At 37.5% G+C, this 22,423-nt stretch overlaps 2 protein-coding genes across 8 annotated transcripts in view; one reads left to right on the top strand and one right to left on the bottom strand.

Annotated features, from left to right (window-relative positions):
- Positions 1–22,423, bottom strand: part of LRBA (LPS responsive beige-like anchor protein) — a 732,259-nt gene that overhangs the window by 253,066 nt on the left and 456,770 nt on the right. For all 7 annotated transcript variants that reach the window (XM_055336397.1, XM_055336401.1, XM_055336402.1 and 4 more), the window contains exon 40: positions 21,692–21,828. In XM_055336397.1, the coding sequence (XP_055192372.1) occupies positions 21,692–21,828 (137 nt within the window). The remainder of the gene's footprint in view (positions 1–21,691; positions 21,829–22,423) is intronic.
- MAB21L2 (mab-21 like 2) lies at positions 16,616–17,695 on the top strand. The gene has a single exon (XM_055336404.1). The coding sequence runs from the start codon at positions 16,616–16,618 to the stop codon at positions 17,693–17,695; it is 1,080 nt and encodes a 359-aa protein (XP_055192379.1).

The raw sequence follows: 22,423 nt of genomic DNA, 5'->3' as shown, positions 1-22,423 counted from the left end.
TTCAATAATTCAAACAGTATTTACCAAGACAAAATTTTTAACTACATGTAAATTGCCCCTTATTGCATGAACAAGAAAGTGAATAACTAAACTTCTGCAATCAAAATATAGATACGCTTTTAAACATACACAGAGAATATTATACTTACAAAATAAACTGCATCAATTTCCACATAAAAGCTGAACTCCAAACAGGAATTAAAATTGATGTCAGTTTACTTCTGAGAGCTTACTATATTTGGTTAACTGCTTCCTTTTTGATAACACAGCGGTTTCAGTTTTATATAAAGACTCATTATAAGCCACAATGTTTCCTAAGAACAAAATATGCAACATTTTATTAACTCCATTTTCATCTTCTATAAAAAGCCATGGGTATAACTACCAATCACTTTAAAAACAGATTTAAATTTCAAGTATTTTTCCTATGATTTATGACATATTCCTTTAGGAGTTTCCTAACCAGACTACCTAACAGAGTTTACAATGCAATGATTTCTTAAAACTTGCATAAAATGATAACAATTGTTATTTGGTCCTCTGGGAATTTGGAAAAACAAAACAAAAAACATGACACAGAAATCACTTTCTCTCTGCATTATCTGATCATGTCACAACATTTCAGAGTGGGATACCGAGGTTTTATCCTCCTCTTCTGACAACTGATGGGGAAAAAGGCGGCTTTGGAGTATCAAGAGAAGATAAGGATAAGTAGATGTGCAATGGATATCCTTGTAGTTGTAGGAAAACAGAACTTAAGGAACTATTGCAGACAATGGCAGAGAGGGCATTAAAAAACAAAAGAGCATGGCACTGACAGGATACCAATAAAAATTTGATGGCTTTAAATAAACTGTCACCATCTTTGCAAGTCATGCCTTGCCACTTCTTACTTTTAAAATAAACTAAATTTGTACACTCCATGTGCCTTGGCTTCTATATAGATAGACTCAGTAACAGAATATAACCCATTATAGATTTACTGAGATGATTAAAACAAAGCTCTCAGAATACTGCCTCAACACAGAATAAGAGCTCAGTATTATTCTTGTGCAAATTTCATCTCAATTGGGTTTTAAAAGACTTTCAGAATATAACCTTGAGAAATCTCACACTGAAAATCTGACCTTCATGATATGAAGAAATCTGTTTGAAAGAGGAGGGCCTCAAAATTATTAGTCAACCAACCAGCATTTATAGAGTATATATTATGTAACTAGTTCAAATAATATGATCCCTGCCTTTCAATAACTTTTCACATTAATAAGTTAATAAAGGGAGATGAATTCATGGATCATGACATAGGGGAGACAACAGAAATGAAACATATATTAAACTATTTGAGATTGCTCGTAACTAGACTATCAGTTCAAAGAGAGTGCTCTCCGTGGGGCATTTCATGATAAATGTAAGGAAGCTAATCTAGAAAGAGAAAGACTTTAGATTGGGGGTTAGTGGGAAACAAAGTTGATTAAGTAGGATTGTAAAGAATAATGACAAAGACAGCCAGTTTTATTCTATTTCTCTAAGTAAATACCTGTTAAGAGAACTATTTAAAATAAAAGCTTGTGTTTGATGGGAGTCTTTAAGTTAACTGAAATCCCTGAAAAGTTCCCCTTCCTTTGTTCTCTTCTTCTTTCCAAATACTTATTATATACCTACTATCTAACAGGAAATGTATAAGGTGCTGGGAGTAAGAAATCATTAAGATAAGGCTTAATGAGAAAAATTTCAGTATACATACTCTCAGAAGAAAACTGACCAAGCTTATTTCACCAGTACTACTTTTTCTTTTAAGTGAGGAACTGTTTTCCTCATTACAACTTAAAAGATTTTACAGTTTCAAGAGTGCATCAAATGAACATATTGATAATATTATTAGATAAACATTCATGTCAAAATCATGCATTCTTAAACTCTATCCTGAAAGCTCCTGTCACTTACAATATACTAAGTGAAGGAGTATAGGAACCTGAATATAGAGTTTAGGGACCTGAAAACCATTCTAGAACTGCACATGAGCTCTCAGTTTAAAAATACCTGAGCAGTTTTGCCAGATGCCAGGAAACAGTAATAACAAAAAATTAATCCCAGTTGGAAAAAAGGAATGCAAGGATAATTCTTCTGAGCCAGAAGAATATAACTAATCTCTAAAAGATAATCCAATATTTATAAGAGCATGTAACCTTGGACAAGTCATTCAACCTTCCCACATCTCAGTTTCTTCATCTGTAAAATGGTGATAACATATAGTACTTATCTCAAGAGGTTATTATGAAGACTTACGAGCTAAAATAGGTAAAGCACTTAGAACAGCATTTGCAAATAGTAAATGCCTCATACGCCCTATATTATCGTAAAAGCATTTCTCCAGTATCTGGTTGAAGAACAATATACCCTGACAAAAGTAAACAATAGCTCTAAAAAAGAGGAAATGTTCAAAAGTAGCACAACAGAAGGAAAAGAGGAAAGTCACAGAATTGTATTAGTGACATAAGTGTGCTTAAGGAGGCAGAGGTAAAACAGGTCACAAAAATATGTATAGTTTTAAATAAATATATGGAAAGAGACAAAATATTCTATATTTAGAAAAAGAATTGTATTCTATGTTTAGCAAAATTTAGATAATTTCCAATCACTTTACATTACTCTAACAAAAGTTATATTGATAATAAAGAGTATACTTCTTCATGATACAGAATTTGGAACCCCATCAATGGTTTGTTCAGCTTGCATAAGTCACAACTGATTGGACACAGTCCCTGTGGGCATGCCATTTCATCCAGACTGGATGGTTCATTAGTCATAATTACTATAACTGTACAGCAGAGACTGCAGTTTTATCTCATCATACATCTTTGATCAAGCTGCTTCAATTTCTGCTTCATCAGCATATGAAGTTACATTATTGGAGTTTTTTATTTTCAATCGGTGATTAACACAGATTATGCTTTTTATCAAAACATGTATTTCGTCTTCACATTTAATAGTGAGGGCTCAGATCTGACCACCATTTGACCTCTGATATTTCAAAACCACCTAAACACCATGAATCATCAACTGAAACCCAGAATGTTACAGAGAAAATTAAACAAAGAAAAGAACTGACCTGTGTTAAAAGCATAAGATGATTGCACTTATCTAAATTGAGACTAAGCATATTTGCAGCAGCTTCTCATTAAACATTAAATTGCACACTAGAACACATCATACATATTTATTGTTTTGCACTGTCACTTTCAAAAGATGCCTACCACAATTAGTGCTTCTCTCAAACTATAAGCTACATAAAAAAATTTCCCATGAAGCTTGAAGACAAAGTAATGTAGAAGATTGTACAAGAAGGTTAAAGAACAGATGGATAATAGATTTCACTGAACACTAAAGCATAACACACTTACTTCAGAAAGAAAATGTTGCCAAAACATGGTTCAAATGCAAAATACTGAATGAAACTGATGTGTCAGGAATTTTCTTCTTCTAAGTTCTACTGAAGAACAATAGGGGACTAAATGGCCTGTCTCACTATTTTTGTGCCCCACTATTTTTCTGTGCAAAGTGTCCCCACTGTAGGCTGCATGAACAATCATAATCGACAGTTACATGCAGGCACTGAGGCTGCAAAAATCCCAGAGTAATTAGTGTTGTCTGAATGCAATGACATCTGTGTTCTCATGGTTCTCAAGACATGTCAGGCCAATAAGATGTATATGGAAAAATATGACAAGCATTGCAAATGCCCTTCTGAAAGGTCTTACACTTTGGGGAAAAGCTGAAGAAATAACACATGTCATCTTTTTGTAAGCAATATATTTAATATTAGAAGATCTAAAAAGATCTTTTGAGTCATTCATTTTCTTTTTGCAACTATAGAGTATTTATTCAGGATACAGCAACACAGCATGAAAAAAATCCTGCAAGTTTGTCTCTTTAAAACTTTAACACAAATGGTTCTGCGCAGTGGCAGTGTATGCACCCATTCCTTAAAATAACAAAATAGAGAGCACATCTTATTAACACTGTTCAATTTCTTTATTTTAATTTTAAAATGACATCTCTCAGTACTGGACATAAAATAGTTTAAAATGTGTTGTTAAATGCTTTAGAACTATGTTTGCATTTTTCTAATAATAGAGACTGCCAAGTTGATTGCATTAAAAAGCCTTTGTTTTAGAATACCTAATGCTTTTGCTGAGTGGTGCCTATTGCTGAGCCCTCTCTCTCTAAGCTGTAGCAGTATGTTGGAGCATGCACTTGCTCCAAGAAAGACATTAGTCATCATTAACAGAAGCACTGACACCAAATCTAAGTGCCTCTCCACAATGACCAAGTGGCAATCATCTTTCTCTTAGACTGTCACTGCTGATTAGGATTTTCTTTCATGAAAATTTAATTTGTCCCCCTTTCTTCAGCTTTTTTTTTTTAATTCCTAAGAAAACACTATTCAGGAAGGATTGCAAATAAAGCAAAAGAAGCTATACGTACAGCATAGGCTAACAATGTAAAGATTACAAGATACTCAGCCAAATCTTTTATCTAGTCCAACAGAAAAACACAGATTGAGTGAATGATTAATAAACAGGGAAAAACAATGATTATAAAAGGAATCTAGCTTTAAGAAACTGTAGGCCTCAAAGGATAAATAATTCAAGAGACCTGAATAAAATTTTTCTAACGATTAATTACACAATCCCAAGCCTTCTTGAAAACTAAGACTATAATATTTTAATAGTATGTTTAATGCATGTTTCACTGCCTTTCCAATTTGGATTTTCTATATCTGAAAAAAAGAAGACAGAGGTATCCACAGACATGTAACTGCAAATGGAAGAAAATATTTAAGCATCCATACCTTCAGTATGCATTAACCTACTGGTTAAAAATGGGGGAGGGGAGGAATTTTCGGTGGCATTGGACGAATGAAAATGATTCATGTGGTCACACAGGGTACTCCACAGATAGATGATACTACGGACTTACTTGAACTCTGGTTCTGTACAATATCACAGTGTTAAACAAGATATCATAGCGATAAGTTATTTAAGGAAGTTTTAAAAAACATTTACTTTCCTGTTTTATTTCAATTTGTTTAAAGTTTTCAAAAAATGTAAGCATATGATAGTTTGTAAGGATCCTGGTACAACCAAAACTCCCACTTCTAGTTATAAATATTATCTTCTCTTTATATTACTTATAATTTGTAACAAAATAGAGATTGACTTAAATTTAAAATATCTCTAAATTATTTTATATCCTTTTAGAACATGTGTACTTTTAGTCAAAACCTGTTACACTTTTGTGTTTATGTGAACATAAATTTTATCTATCTTTCAATGTCCATATCTTTCAAATATCCATATGAAATGCCTTTAAAACAAAAATCAGCCTCATTTCTTTTTAAATTCAGAAGCAACCATAATTCATCAAACTTTAATCATTAAATGTTCTATGCCTGACTATTTTATTGTGAAAAGTAATATAAAACAAATTTGAAGGTCAAATACCAATTGCTTTAGGGCTAATACATCACATTTACAAATGGTACAATTTTTTTTCTATTTAAAACTGGTCTACAGTTAAAACATTTAAGTGGAGATTAGGAATTAAAATGGATTTTGAGCGGCAATTTGCAACCGCTGCACTTTTATAATAGAGATGCCACAACTGAGGATCTAGTCTAAAATAAAAGCAAAAATATACCATAATAACATAACTTACTCATCTTTGCATAGTATCTTTATAAATGCTTGACTCATTTATTTAACTATGTAAATATGTTCTTTAAATTCTCAAAAGCTTGAAAGTAAACTCTGATCTTCAGAGTTGCAAAGACCTACCCAAATCAAAACTTCAAAGACTTAAAAGTATAATTACTGACTCTATTGCTAGATCCAGTACATGTTCAAGTAGAGAAGTTTAGCTCTATAACTTCCACCCCTCAACCTAAACCTCCAAGTCACTTGTCAGTTAAAGGTTGGGCGATTTATTGACCGCCTCTGGATGCATACTGTCAGTGCTGAAGGAAATATGAGAGAGGGTTGTCGCTACTGTTCTGGAGCTCATTGATAATGACATACCTGCCTCTGTCACCCATTACCCATACTACAAACTACTTAGACCTAACTGAAAAATCAATAGCCTACTTGCACTGGTTCCTGTGGCTGCCTCCTTTGATTGTCAGCTCCTGTCTAGGGTCAGCACTTACATGAAAGGGGCTGTGACTGCCTGATGCTTTCAGGACAACCTAACGATATGAAACTAGCCAACAGAACAGTAAATTCTGTCTCCCTGCCCTCCTCATCAATTAGGCTTTGACTAGGCTTGCCTGTAGAAACCTGACCTTTTAAGTTTAGGTGAATATGGACTAGCTGAACACACCATTGCCCTCAGCACTGAGCCAGGAAATCTACTGACAGGTTAAACAAAACAGAAGGTTGTAACTGTCATAATTTGCATTGCACTTTCACGCCAACAAGGGTGTTATCAGTAGGGGCAAGCCCTGGAACACACAACTCCAGCACCCTTAAGCCACACTACTCATAAATTTTCAAGTGAAGTGAGATAAAACATAAATTCACAAATAGCCATGCATTTCTCATCGCTTAGACTTTTAGGTTTGCACTTTGCAAACCCACATAGTGTCCATCAACAACTCTTTCAGTGGTCACCTGGCACTCCTACTGCATTTAACGAGGGACTTCCAGTGAACACAAGATAGAAGTAAAAATAACTCAACTATGCCAATTGAAAAGATGTTTTAGAGAGAATTCATAACACAGGAGACATACTAACCTACATCTAGAAATAAGAATAATTAGATCTCAATATACTGTCTCTTTCCTACCTCATATCCCTCCCTCCAAAAATATCCACAAGCTTAGAAAATAGTAAGTTATCACAACAGTGAAGGGAAGTGTTGAAATTATTTCCTACCATGCTTCTCTGATACAGCATCTTTTACAGTTTGAGAGAAAACTAAGAACATCTGTAAAATAAAAGATGTTAACACTTTTATGCTTGTCAAATCATCTGATGAAAACATGTGAAAAGCATGAGAAAGTAGTATAAAACTTTACTTACTATCATGACTTGTGTTTTGAAAACCATTTCCCTGCTTGGATCTATCTTTTAGCACAACATGAATATGGTAATATCATAGTTGCTCAGAATACTGTTTCTCTAAGGAGAAGACTGACCATTCCTTTTTTTAATTATCATTTTATTTTTGGAGTTAACTGTGAACTTGAACTTTATTTGGCTTCAAGAACTTTTACAGAATATCTAACCTTTATAAAAATGTCAGAAACACTGAAAGTCCATTCAACATTTTAAGAAAAAAAAAATCCCTGCTAATCTTATGTACAGCTTTAAACAGATATTACTTTTCTATATATGCAATACACATGCTTGCTTCTTTTTCCTATTTTTTTAAAACATTATTTATTTATTTATTCATGACAGAGAGAGAGAGAGAGAGACAGAGACACAGGCAGAGGGAGAAGCAGGCTCCATGCAGGGAGCCCGACATGGGACTGGATCCCAGGTCTCCAGGATCACAACCTGGGCTGAAGGCAGCGCTAAACCCCTGAGCCACCTGGGCTGCCCTCTTTTTCCTATTTTTATTAACCAACTCCTATCAAGCAATAATTAGGATTGGAAATTGTTCCACTTTGCTATTCCAAGTTGCTATTTGGTTGTCCCTCAAAACCATCTCCAATCTATCATTTGCAGTTTTTTTTCCTTAAGACTAAAATATGGGTGGCACATAACCATTTGTAAGCTTTTTCCTTCCTGCAATTTTTTTCATGTTAAAAACTTTCATATATCTATATTAGAGCATCACTGGAAGCCTAAATTCTTGCAGAAAGATTTCTGATTTGAAATCAACTGATAAAGATATAAACAATAGCTTAAATCATGTTACTGTATGAAGTTAGAGATTTTTTTATCTTGAGGAGGTAGAAAAAGACCTAATCCATGCCCCCCAATTTAAGAATTGAGAAAATAGTGAGTAGAGATAATGACTCGATCAAGGTCACTTAAAAGTTTGTAGCCAACGGAGGACAAAAATTCAGTGCTTTAGTCCCCCTAGACTATTGCTCTTTAGATGCTATCAAACTGCCTCTCTTTATCTTATCTATCTAGGTAAGTTACGTGACAGCAATGACCTTACATATTTTAAAAAATACATAGCTTTGTATCATTCGTTTCTAATTGATTTTGTAATTTATAGAAAGTTTTTACTAATTTCCAGAAGAGATTAGATTTGTAGAACATTTAGCCAACAAAGTACCATAGAACAAATAACTATTAGAAATAGAAGATCTAATTAAGTATGGTTGGAACCCTGTACTTACCTAATTTGATGATTAACTATGCATCTGGTAGCCTTTCAGGTCCTTTGTGTGTACCTATCTGATAGCAAAGTGAAAGGGCATGGATAGTGTCTGGTCCCAGCAAGCAAATCATTTGGAAACAGTCATAGCCATAGATCAAAGATTTTTCACTCTATCCAGGCTGATTTAAACCTACCAACCCAGGTTTTGTCTTCAGACAAAACCAGTCAGAAAATAAAAGAATGACTCTTTAGGATCCAAAGATAATAAGGGAAGATAGAAAGGAAAAATTCAGAAAAGAAACAGGCTGGCAGAACCTTGATATACATAGGCCAAGACAGCTGTTTTATATCCTAGCTTGATTTCACATGGTTAAAGGAAAAGTTTCCATTCCTTAGATCATCAAATATTATTTCATTTATACTACACAGATGTCTTCTATACATAGATTGGAGCCAATGAAGAATTTTTGTTGTTGTTGTTTAACCACTACAAGGAATCAGAGAGACCTCTCAGCACATCACTTTTACTGTAATTCACAATGTTTGAAGGAAGGAACAAGCTAGATTTTTAACATTTCCATTAAAAATAAGACAAAGTCCATTAAAAGTCTCCTGTAATCACAGCAAAAGAATGATGTCAAATTACCTCGACTAGTAACAATATAGATGGAGTGCTGTAGAACCAATATATTTTAAAATAAACTAAGATGTTTAAAAAAGCTAGTTTTCATAAAGTATAATACAAAACTATCCATGTGACATGCTTAACTGATAATTTTAAACAAAGGTCCACAAAATGTCTCATATGACCTGAAAGAAATTCAGAACACAATGCCAAGTCTTATATTTTGAACTAAGCACAGCTCAGAACTAGCATAATCTACATCCCTAATCTCAATCATCTGTTACATAAATGTTTGGCACTGATCGCAAAGGAAAACAGAAATGGGAATGGGGATGGCTCTAAGATCACAAGAAACATATTCTACATGTGAGTCTGTAGTAGTATGTTATTAAACAAAGGATATCACACCTTCTTTAAACCACAAAATTTAAGGTCTTGAATTAAATGGAAACCAAAAGTTTTGATTTATTTAGCATCAAGTTCAATATTGACTAATCCTGATTTTCCTATCTTCTGGAATTGATATTAAAAAACTAGACACAAATAATAATCCATAAATTATATAATCATTCCTTAAATAGTTAAGAGTTGGTTCTACTAAAAGTAGTTCTTATTTGTTGAAGATTATAATGAGTTATGAAAGCCAAAGTTATTTGTCAGGTGAAATTTCATATCTACCTCATAGTTCAAACTGAGGAAGGAAGGAAGGAAGGAAGGAAGGAAGGAAGGAAGGAAGGAAGGAAGGAAGGAAGGAAGGAAGGAAGGAAGGAAGGAGGGAGACAGGACACAATCTTATTTGTTCTAACTTTTCAGAACTTGTTTAACTATACATGAAAATAAAAGAATGCAATTATTACCACACAAAATGTATACAATTAAAATGAGAAAAAGCTAAATGATTTACTGGTAAGACCAAATGATCTATCCCAACATAAGGGAGAATACAGTAAGTTCAATGAACCACCTTCTGAGAAATGCTTACTACATTAACTACTATTATTTTCTTAATATTTCATATCCTAGCTCAATAATAGAACAGTATTTTCTTTTCAGTTAGTCTAAAAGCTGCTTACTTCCATTTTCCTGAGTATGATTTCTTTGCTGTATAATTATACATCTTGGTGAGATCAAATTATGTACAGCTTAATAAGGTACTCATATATATATACAACTGTTATTCAACTTGGGAGAAAACATGAACATATATTGTGCTCTTCAATTTTTCTCATCCTACAAAATATAAGAATTAGACTTGTAAAAGATGTGAATGTAAAAACAATACATCTATCTATCTATCTATCTATCTATCTATCTATCTATCTATCATCTATCTATATAATCCAAGGTTACCCAATGAATTCAAAAGGCCCACAATACAATACTCAAAGGCATGTAAAAGATTTATTTTCTAATACACTTCGATAGCTTACTATGCAAAATTAAAGTTATTGTCTTTACCTGACAGAACATTATCTTAAATTCAAACTGTACAAATTGAGAACAATACCCTTGGGTCACCAATCAAAGAGATTACAAGGTTTTTGCTTTTGTTTTTTAAAGCTATTTTGTAAGGGGAAAAAACAAAAACAACTTGTTTCAGCAGCATGACTGACCATTTAAAACGGGCACTACAGTGAACTGTTCAAAGAAAACATTCAATTACTGATTATTCTCTAGATTGATTCCAGAATAGTAATTATTGATAGCTTAGAAAGAATGCCTATGATACCTCAGTTTTGGAAATTAGATAATTTCACAGAGCGCAAAAGAGAATGCGGTTTTACTTTGACTTTTAATATGATGAAAAGTTTTTAAAAGCTTTTTAAATTATAATTACTTCAATAAAATCGCATCAACTAATATACAAACAAATTATGTTTGGGTTATTTACTTTTCTTTCTGTTTTTACTAGAATCGTTTTTAAATTCAGGGAATTTAACAGTTGTTTATTTCTCCATTTATATTTTGACCAAAAATTATTTTTTTCTTAAAAAAAATCAAGCATTTTTATAAATACATTGAAAAGATTAAGTATGTACGAACCAAAAAATTTAGCAAATGCATAGATGTTTCAATATTAGATCTTCGAGGATAAGAGTATACACACACAAACAAACATGAGGTTCTTTGTTTTTGTCTAAATCCTTCGGAGAGTTGTTTTCTTTTTACAGTCAATAATCTGATTATTTTTTGAATACTTCCTAAAATGTCTTTCTGGAAAACAAAACTATATAATCTAAAATCTGCATACTCTTTGGCAGAGATTATTACAGTACTGTATGCCACGTCTATAGAGAATAATGAATATCTTTTAAGGCTGAGTGATATGATAAAGTTAAAAAATGCACTGAAGTTTAACTTAGTAAACATATTTTTAAGTAAAGATCAGCAAAAAATAAAACGGTTTAAGGATTCTGTATTCTCTGGAAATGTAAACAGGATTATATCTGTCAGATGTACAGAAGCTCTGACTTCAGCCATTAGTTTGGTTTTGCTCCTGAGAAACACAACATAAACTACTGAATCATTTCTTTTCAAATCCATACATTCCCTGAAGCAGTTCAGGCTTCATCAGCAGTGCAGGAATGTTTTAAAATGACAGGCAAAGAGCATTAGTTCTCTTTTTTCTCTCATACTGTTTTCCTATAAATGGAAGACAGGGTTCTCTTCTCAAAGCACTTAAGCTGAGGCTGTTTAAGTCAATTGCTGTAGGAAAATACGACTGAATTCTCTATGCAAGAAAGTATCACAATTGGATTATTTTTTTTTTCAGGAAAAACTTTGAGAAAATCAAGTATTGTATTACTATCTTAGAATAACATATTGTAAAATTAGCATTCTATTAATTGCCTATTATTCTTTAGTTATAAATATTTTCAATTTAAGTGTTCTTCCAACACATCACCTTATTTTAGCACCAAGTAACACCCAATTCTGCTTCTACTTTTAAATATAAAAAGGCCCTCAGATTAAGATATACCAATTTTGGTTTTGAAAATCTTATTTGTATATATAGTTAACTTTTATTTCCAAGTTTCTGTACTGAAAAGCATTTCATTGCCAGAGGACATTCAGTTAATAATTAAAAGTTTATTTGCTCATGATCAATTAAAGAGAGGATGTAATATATAATCTGGCTATTCTTCTGGAGCTTAAACATTCACAAATTTTCAAACCCTAGTATACTAATTGCTATACCTTGACTCAATTTTATTTTAAGGAAATGGAAAACTTTAAGGGTAAAATTCAAACATCCACATTTTAGCTTATACTAAGTAAAAACCTTTGTATTATTGTGCATTCTCATAAAATGCTCCTCAAGTAACTATGGTAAAGGTAAAACCTAGAGAAGTCCGAAGGTTATGGACTGCATGAAATCCCAAACAAAAAAATTCAAATCACACCCTGAGTGTCCTCCTCCTCTCTTTTGGAATGTCTGTAGTTAGCCCCACATCACAGGTCTGGGCAGAAGCATGCTGATGTTGGCACTGCCTAAACCAAACAAACAAGATGTTTAACAGTCAAATAAAATGTCCTGCAGCCTCCCTAATGAATTTGTCAAGGACCATCAGATTTCTCTCCCCCTCTTTTGCCTCATTAACTCAAGTATGATGAGACGGATTATAACAAGAGAATACAGATCAATCGGTCTGAAGACTTGAAGTGGCTTTTAGCCTCTAGAGTTTCTTTCTCTCCCTTGGTCTCCTTTAATAGAATACGGTATCTCCTGCAGAAGGGGCTGCCACTTCGTTTTAATACGCCATCAAGGAGCTGCTGATGGACTTCTATACTAACATACATAAAAGCAGAGGTGACAGGGGCTCTTCAATTACAGCCTCCTCGGATACCGTTTCCCCCTTCAATTATTCAGCCAGAGGAAGAGCGGATCCGCAAACACACAGCTGAAGCAGCTCTTAGGGCAGAGGCGGCCGGGAGGGAGCCGGGCTGGGGGAGGGGGAGGCGACTGGCAAGAGCGGGCATTATTTGCTCCAAGTGTTTAAGTTTATTGCTCGAATGATGTTTCTAATTAGTACCCCGGCAATAAATTAAAGTCGCCTTTGTTTAACTGATTTATTATTTACTACAGCATCTACCTTAGACAGGGTAAATTGGTAATGAATTGTTTTTAAATCAAAACATTTGTAACGTTTTATCATCCCTCGGCCTCCGTACGTAAGAGTGGAGAACCCCAGGGGCGAGGGTGCCACGAACCCTGGAGGCGCTCGCCGGGCCGGGGAAGCGGAGGAGTGGGCGTCGGGGAGCGCGGCGCGAGGGCCGCGTGGCCCGGGCCGCCCGCCGGGGGCGGAGGGCGCTGGGCGCTGGGCGCCTGCCCACGGGCCTGGGGTGGCGGCGCCGTCCCCCGGGACCTCCTGCGAGCGCTCCCAGGCGCGTCGCGGGCCGCGGGCCGGCCGGGTGCACGCGCAAGGCCTGCCCCGCTCGAGGAAGCGGCGGGCACCGGGAGGGCCCGGGGCGGGGGGTGGGGGGGGCGCACCCTCTGCCCCCGACGCGAGTCTCCGCCCAGGAACTGCCCCCGGGAGAAGCCGCAACCGACCCTCTCCGGCCGGCCGCAGCGCTCGCCGGCAAGGAGCCCCTCCCGCCCGGGAAGGTTTCCCAGAGCGCCAGCCTGACCTCGCGGCGCGAGCCGGGCTACCCACGGGCTCTGGCTTCCCACTCGTGCGAAGCCCGGGCCGCCGCGGCCGCCCTTCCGGGATGCAGGCTGCGGCCCGGGAGGGCTGGAGCCTGCGGCCGCCCCAGCTCCCCGCCACTAAAGGAGAAGTCGACTAACGCTCTGCGCCGAGCTTGGGGGTGTGCTTACTTCCGACCGTGCTCCCCACTCGTGGCCACTGAAGACACAGTCTACACAAAATCCGACTTGGATCTTAAAAAGTCAACCCGTTCTTTAGAAAGGGCGTGACATGGTATCTGTGTCCGCTCCAGACATCTAAGAAGGAACCAAGAGGTCCAAGTGTCCGACATCAAGTAGGTGGAGAGAAATAAACTTCCCTTATGCAACTGAATCCAGGTTGACCCGGTCCAGCTTTTAAGAAGGCACCGCAAGTCCTCCCATGGGGTTCTGCAAAAGCCGCAGGCACACCGGGTTTTGCAAAAGGAAGTCTTTGCCCAGATGGCTTCATTGATTTTTATTTCTTATGTCATTATCAGAGAATACAATGCCCAAAATCTATCTAAAAATAATTCCATCTACTTGATTTGTCTTAAAAAGACTCAGTATCCAGACACCTGAGATTCAGACATAAACCCTCAATACTAAGCAAATCAGAAACACTGGTACAGCTTCTTTCATCCAAAAGTAGGGAAAGGCTACAAGGGGTACAGCTTGAAAGTATAACACATATACTAAAAGCACATGCATGAGTTTCACTGAAATGCCAAGGGAGGAGTGAAGCCATCTGTGTAATCAATAACAGGATAGTTATAGATTTTTGCAGCAGTGAAGTCTTTTAAAAGCAACAGTCAATTATGAAAATAAAATCATTTTACAAGTGAAACTCTGTACTGCCTCAGAGTGTATTCAAAATTAGATTTACAACATTTAACATTTTAAGAAAACTTGGGTTCACTTTTACTTCTCTTCATTTTTGTTGTTTGAAACAATTTTAGTGGCTTATGTTAAAAGTATGTCCAGAAATATTCTACCATATATAGAGTAGCATTCTTTCTCAGAACTTAGACCTATTTTCTCTCTAATAGCTAGTCTTCTTAATAAAGAAATAGCATAAAATATAGCTGAATCTTAATTATGAATTATCAAACAAGGTGCTTGCACTATTTTTACCCTGCCCCAGTTTTTCAACAGCATATGGAAATTACTGAAAAGAGATTTATATTCATAAACCTTCACCCCATATCCACTCCACCACACAGCCCAACTGGTGCACACATACTGCTCTGGCTTTTGGCAACAATGGGAAAGAAGGGGAAGACAAGGGAAGAAGACTTTGCCAAAGGAGAAAATCTAGAAAAAATGTAGGTTCTTTCCCAGATTCCCCTTCTTCCTTCTATTTACTTTCAAGCAAAAATAGTTTTGTCAGAGTTTGCACCTTCTGCACAATATTGGTAGGGGGAAAAAAAGTGAACCTTTCTCAACCACTGCTACTCTCTCGCACGTTAATTCCAGCCATCTCCAGGAAGTCCCTTCTATATAGACTCTCTTTTTCTTCCTTGCATCTGATAAGAGGAGAGGATAAAGAAGAAGGGGGCTGTATAATATGTGTGAGCATTTGACTTCTACTATCTCCTCCTATTTTCTTACTTCTCTCTTACCCCCTTTCTTTATCAAGTGCAGCGGTGGCTGCTACTGTCTGCCAAGCATGCCTGTCTTCTCTCTGGGATTGGCTAAAGCACTGACAGCTCGGAAAGCGATTGTAGGAACTGAAGCTCCACCCCCCTCATGATGGCCCTGGACCATTCATAAACTAAATAACTCCAGGAAACAGCAAGGCAGAGAGAGAGAGAGAGAGAGAGAGAGAGAGAGAGAGAGAGAGAGAGAGAGAAGAAGAAGAAGAAGAAGAAGAAGAAGAAGAAGAAGAAGAAGGAGGAGGAGGAGGAGGAGGAGGAGGAGGAGAGGAGGGGGGAGGAGGAGGAGAGAGAGGGAGAGAGAGAAAAGGAGGGAGGAGAGAGAAAAAGAGGGAGGGAGAGGGAAAAGGAGAGAGACGTCGGAGGGGAGGAGGGAGAGACGACTCAGAAAGTGGAATCTGCACAAGCAACCTAAAGGGGGAGGAGAAGAAAAACCCTTGAATCCTTATAACTAAACCCCAGATGCAACGCAAGCAACGACTTCGTCACACTAGAATAGATTCTGTGAGGGCCAAAATTATAAATTACGAAGCAGAAATGAATATCAAACAACTTCCAGCGGTTTGCACCTAGAGAAAGACAAGAAGCAACCACTGCAAACAAACAAACCCAGTCCAAACAACGCCTCCAGTAGGAAAAGAGGAAAACCGCTACAACACGACCCCCCGAGAAGAGAGCAGACCGTCAAGCTGGGAGCGCGGGGCGTCTGCAAACCTCCAAGTGTGCCGCGGACAGAGCTGCACGTCGCTGCTCTCAGGACCTTAATTGCGGCCTTCACCTTCCATTTGGGGGAGGGTGAGGAGAAAGGCACTCACCTAGGCTGAGTGAAGAAGTCGTACCAGCGTGGGAGAGAAGTTTAAGAATGAAACACTGAATGTTTCGCTTTTATTTTTAAATTTACTTTGGCACTTAAAAGACCTCATTTCCAGATTTCTGGGCAATCTCGGCTGTAGACATCTAAGCCTAACCTCTTGGTAACCTGAATTTTTCTCTCGGCCCCTCTCCTTCCCCCCTCCCCTTCATCTCTCTCACAGCACATCTTTATTTTACATATCAAGCAAAAAGGTCCCAGCAGGTACTTTTCTTCTTCAAAGATTGCCATTCCCCCTTATTTCGGGAAAAGAAAAAAGGTTTCTAAAGAGGGGAAAGAAAAAGCAAGGCGGCTGTCGCATCAGCCCAGCCGGTCAGTCCAGGTGGAAAACAAGAGTGAAAGTGGGGCTCCGGGGAAGCGCGACGCCTCTTTCGCCAGCCGCAGGGCCACCACCACTGCGTGAGCCTTGGATCCCTCAACGTACTGCGAGACGCCGGTGTACAGCCCGGACCTGTGCCCCAACATGATCGCCGCTCAGGCCAAGCTGGTTTACCAGCTCAATAAATACTACACCGAGCGCTGCCAAGCACGCAAGGCGGCCATCGCCAAGACCATCCGAGAGGTCTGTAAGGTGGTCTCGGACGTGCTCAAGGAAGTGGAGGTACAGGAGCCTCGCTTCATCAGCTCCCTGAGCGAGATCGATGCCCGCTACGAGGGGCTGGAGGTCATCTCGCCCACAGAATTCGAGGTGGTGCTCTACCTAAACCAGATGGGCGTCTTCAACTTCGTGGACGACGGCTCCCTGCCCGGCTGCGCAGTGCTCAAACTGAGTGATGGGCGGAAGCGGAGCATGTCTCTCTGGGTCGAGTTCATCACAGCGTCCGGCTACCTCTCGGCGCGTAAGATCCGCTCACGTTTCCAGACCCTGGTGGCTCAGGCGGTGGACAAGTGCAGCTACCGGGATGTGGTCAAGATGATCGCAGACACCAGCGAGGTCAAGTTGCGCATCAGGGAGCGCTATGTGGTGCAAATCACTCCCGCGTTCAAGTGCACCGGTATCTGGCCTCGCAGCGCGGCACAGTGGCCTATGCCCCACATCCCCTGGCCTGGCCCCAATCGGGTGGCGGAGGTCAAGGCCGAAGGGTTCAACTTGCTGTCGAAGGAGTGCTACTCCCTGACCGGCAAGCAGAGCTCTGCGGAGAGCGATGCCTGGGTGCTACAGTTCGGGGAGGCTGAGAACCGCCTGCTGATGGGCGGCTGCCGAAACAAGTGTCTCTCGGTGCTGAAGACGCTGCGGGACCGCCACCTGGAGCTGCCAGGCCAGCCGCTCAATAACTACCACATGAAGACGCTGCTGCTGTACGAGTGCGAGAAACACCCGCGGGAGACGGACTGGGACGAGGCGTGCCTAGGCGATCGGCTCAACGGCATCCTGCTGCAGCTCATCTCCTGCCTGCAGTGCCGCCGCTGCCCCCACTACTTTCTGCCCAACCTCGACCTTTTCCAGGGCAAGCCCCATTCGGCCCTGGAGAGCGCTGCCAAGCAGACCTGGAGGTTGGCCAGGGAAATTCTCACCAATCCCAAAAGCCTGGACAAACTATAGGGTGCTGGGGACTGCTTGAAAAGCGACACAGACCGGAATGCTCTCTAACACACAACACACACAACTCAGCGACAAACAGCAGAAACTCCGGACACAAACTTTTATGTAAGCCACCTGAAAGAAACAGGAAGCAGGCACAAGACCTTCGTTAATTAACAAGCAAACAAAAAGAGAGCAGACCAACCAACCAAAATAAATCACATTCTTGCACAAAAGTGATCGTTTTTCTTCCAAACAATGTGAATTTAAAAGGTCACACAAAAGAAGCAATCGGGCTTTGCCACCACAAAATGAAACCCAAGGTACATTTTCAAATCAATGTATAGTAGTTTCTCCTCTTTTCCTTCGCTCCCTTTCTCCTTTCTCCTCTCTCATCTTCTTTCTTTCCCTCTCCCTCTCCCTCTCATTTCATTTTGTTTTGGGTTGCCTGAATGTTGTCACCAAGTGAGAAAAAGTATTTAATTATATGTAAAATTTCTCTTTTAAAAAAAGTTTTGCTGATGTTAAATGTGTCTCAGTGCCAATGTCAGATTGTGCCCCTCCCTTTCTTGCACCTCTACCCTCACCCTAAGCAGTCTTGTTGAAAACAGTAATAAAAATATTACTTTACATTGTAATTGACTGTGGATTGTTCTTAAATGAAGGCAGGGGAGATCACAATTTATAATTTACAATGTAAAGATGTGAACTTCAGGAACTAAATGCAAAGCTTTCACTGGAACTCTAATTTGCAAAATTTACAAATACAGTCCTTTTTTTTATTTTTTTGCCAATTTAAGCATACAAGTCCCCCCCCCATATTTGGAAAAGAGAAAGTATTAATTTTACTCGACTATAATATTTTATTTGTTCTGTAAATTTTGAAGTTTAAAGTAATATCTTTGTTCACACTTGAAAAAAAGATTTTGATCTTTATGTTTAAGATAGAAAAAAATTATTTCACTTAAAAGTTAAGAGATTTGCTTTCTTATGCCGTAATTTTAAAAAAGCCACTCCGAGTCTGAAAAATAAAGGCAATCTTCATGGATCTTTTCTGAATAGTTAAAATGATTGGTTGATACTTTTCTTTCAATTATTTGTCCTCTTCGAGATTAAATAATGAAAACTTATCAATTAAATCAACCATACCAAAAAGGGAAAAAAATGGTTATAGCAACATTCCTTTTTCCCAGCAAGTGGTGATATGAACAATCCAGATTTATAAACTACTTCAATTTTTTAAGGTTTAGTTACAAATGACATAACTATGATCATTTTTTAAATCAAATTCCCAGAATTATTTCAGAAGGTGCTTATAGATAATTGAAACAAGAAAGGTTTTGATACCATTTTTATAACTAAAGAAAATTAGTTTCAAGAATTTATAAACAGCGAAAGTATATTACTCCTGCTTTTCTAAGTTAACAATCCAATGTACTTGTTTCAACACTTCAACTAATTAACAAATATTTCTTTTTAATACAAGGAAATAAATGAATAAAAATAAAATAATTAGTAAAACTGAAAGTATCCCAAAGGAACTGGTTTGGTTTGTCTTCTTCATATTGTCTTTAGTATACTCCATTAGATATGTTAATGATGAGGCACAGGTAGAGAATACATGTCAGATATTACCCTTTAATACTTAAAATTTCTTCTTTGAATTACTCAGCTTTTAATTTTTTGAAAAATCCATGAATGAGATATGTAGACAAAAATGTTCTAAAAAGGAATTTTAAAGATCTGAGGAAGAAGTTTGTGTCGGGGAGAGAGTGCATGGATAGATGATCCACAGGACAGCATAGATGGATGAGAAACAAGAAAGGTACTGAGGGATCTGATGCCTAGTTCACTTGACAAAAGAGGCTTAAGTTCTCAGATTCCTTGGTAAAAATTCCAGTAAAAATAGTTTTGTTTAAGAAATATAAACTTTGATCTTATCAGTTCTGAAATAATCTCTACTCTTTCAACCTACACTGTATCTTTTTCTGATCTCTCTTCCTGTAGATGTAAAACAAACTCACTGTAATACTAAGTGGTTCAGACAAATATACTGATTTTTTAAATAATAAAAATGAACTACTCTCTGGGGAAAATGTTCTGATTTTTAGGAACATTTTCAAAGCAAGTAGTAGGTGCTCACATTGACAAAGAAATGATTTAAGGGCATGGTGTTTAGTTTAAAAGATAAAAATGACATCTTAAAAATGACCTTTTTTTTTCTTATGCATGCAAGTATTTACAGCGTTAGACACTATCTCCCTCCAATGATCCCAGGAAGAAGTCTTTAAGTTCTGACAAGAACAACAATTCCCCAAATTCAGTATTTTTCCCCTACCTCATTTAATGCAGGTATCACCAACAAAAAAAGAAAAACACAAGTGTCCTCATTTACGAAATACCTTAAAGCTCCAATGTCTATACAAAATAAAAAATTCTTCCAGTAACTGAAAAATTTTAAGAATAATTTTAAATTAGCAAAACTTTGATTTCTGTAACATTAGGCAGGTTGCAGTGTACAAGACAAATGCTGTAATTAGGCTAAAAGATCTTTGTATTACACAAGTAGTAGGGGAAAAATAAATTTAATGATGCTGCACAGAATAAAATCAGAGAGAAATAAAGGGTATAACTTCTCTCAAAGAGAGTAAATAACTGTAAAGAGCCTTACTGCAAAGACTGGCAGAGATCCTAATTTTGAGAACAATTACATTAGGCACCTTTAAATTACATTATATTTTAGATTCTATGCCACATATGTCCAAAAGCATAATAGTATGTTCTGAATTAAATTTTAGCCTCTCAAACATACAAAGTACCATAAATTAGAGAGTTTAGGTAATTTTGGTTACCTTCATTTCCTAAAGAAATGAAAATAGAATTTCAGACATTACAGCCAGGTAACAAAGTAGGAAATTTTTCCAGCTGATGTAATTTCACAATTAAAGTTTTCTCTACAGTGAATTAGCTGAATTATTGAGATCAAAACAGTTCCAACACATCCTTCCTTTCATACAGCCTACCAAATCCTATCTTAAAAAAGGCAGCAATTCTGAAATGAAGTGCTAGAAACACAAGTAAGACAAGGGATGATTTGTTTGTAAAGTTTTAAATAAAATTGTAACATTTTCATCAATGATTGCTTTGAAATACTCCTAAATCACTAAAATTTAATAATTCACATGATTACAAAACCAAAGAATTTCCCACCAATAAACTCAAAATATGTGTGTACAAACCAGCTATCAGACTATAAAATAAATAATTCCATTTTTAAGCCATTTCTCTTCTACAGGTTGCTTATTTTGCTCCTTTTAAAAGAGACTGTTTCCTATCAGAACAAATTCTACCATTCACTTTCATGAAATAAACCTAGCTTTGGCTTTATAGCTGTGCCACAAATGTTTCTTAGTAAAATAAAGTTGCCAAGGTCTAAGAAGCAATCAGAAATACATTTTAAAGGGGAAATTACATTTTCATTTAAGAATAGGAAATTATGCAGTGCCTTGTAAAATCGACTATAGGTAATGGGAAACAGAGGTATCACACACACACAAGACATGCTTGCGTGCACAACAGAGTAGTAAGTCATGAAGACAAAGCAAGGAGAGTGATATATTGGTATTATATCCAGAAAATATAAAGGCTAAACAAAATAATTCCACCCTCAACCTCACTGAATTTTGTAGCTTAATTCACCCTGGACCCTTTGTGGCAAAATATATTTATGGACGATATTCCCTGTGGTTCTCCTCCAACCCCAGAATGAGCTAATGATAAACGCAATTAAGTGGAAATTGTTTTTGAATCTAAATGAACTTCAATAATCTAACTAGCTGGTAAGGGAATCATAAGCTAAAGAAGATCGCTGCCTTGCATATAGGCAGAAGCAATTCAGCAAGAAATTCAAACGAAGTCTGTCAGATTTTATCAGTGCCAATACTACCCAACAGCAGCCCACCATCCCATCAAAAGAAAAGAAAGCTTAAAAGGGAAACCCACTCCTCATCTTCTCACCTTGGGGTCGATTTTCTTGAAGTTAGAGTCCTCTTCATCCACCTCAAAATAGAGTTCGGAGGAGGTGACAGAAAGAGTGCCCTTTACTACAATAGAGGGGGCCACAAGCTGAGCCGGTGTGCTCAGGCTAACAGGACCTGCCAAAAGCAAAAGACAAGCCACACAAATTGGAATGACATTTTTCAAAAAAATCTAATAGATTCAAGCAGAAATTTTATTTTTAAATTATCACCTCTAGCACCAAACTGTCTGCCAGATTGTCTACACTTAGAAATTCTGTGAACCCCAAATCTTCCTCTGAAAATGCAGAGTTATTAGGATTCTCCTACTAAGAGATTTATAGTAGAAGGTTCATGGTAACAGTAAACTAGGCTGCAATTATTTTACAGGGAGTCTGCAAAGCTTTGGTCTAATCTCCTAGTAAGAAGGTGGCTCTGCCTAAATAAGTCTTTCCACATTCCATTTAGAAAACAAGCCCCAGGCTATCAAACAACATGGAACAACCACTAGAAGCAAGGAAGACTCAATAGGCTTCCAAGGCCAGAGGTTAGCTTAGTTTGGCTGAAGCATGATTACAAAAAAGATCACTAGCTTATTAGTGAAGTGAGAAACGTTACACCATATTCTCTGATAAAGATTTTGTGCCAGGTTGACACAAAACCTCTTCTATAACAACTTTACCCCATGAAAGATTGGTAAAAATACTCCTTTTCTAAGCCTGCCTTTCCACTG

Source organism: Nyctereutes procyonoides, unplaced genomic scaffold, assembly GCF_905146905.1.
Source record: "Nyctereutes procyonoides isolate TBG_1078 unplaced genomic scaffold, NYPRO_anot_genome, whole genome shotgun sequence".
Taxonomy (NCBI): Eukaryota; Metazoa; Chordata; class Mammalia; order Carnivora; family Canidae; genus Nyctereutes; species Nyctereutes procyonoides.
This window is presented reverse-complemented; position numbering and strand designations above follow the sequence as displayed.

Coding starts and splice junctions, on each gene's coding strand:
- MAB21L2 (XM_055336404.1), top strand. CDS start 16,616: ATGATCGCCGCTCAGGCCAAGCTGGTTTACCAGCTCAATAAATACTAC.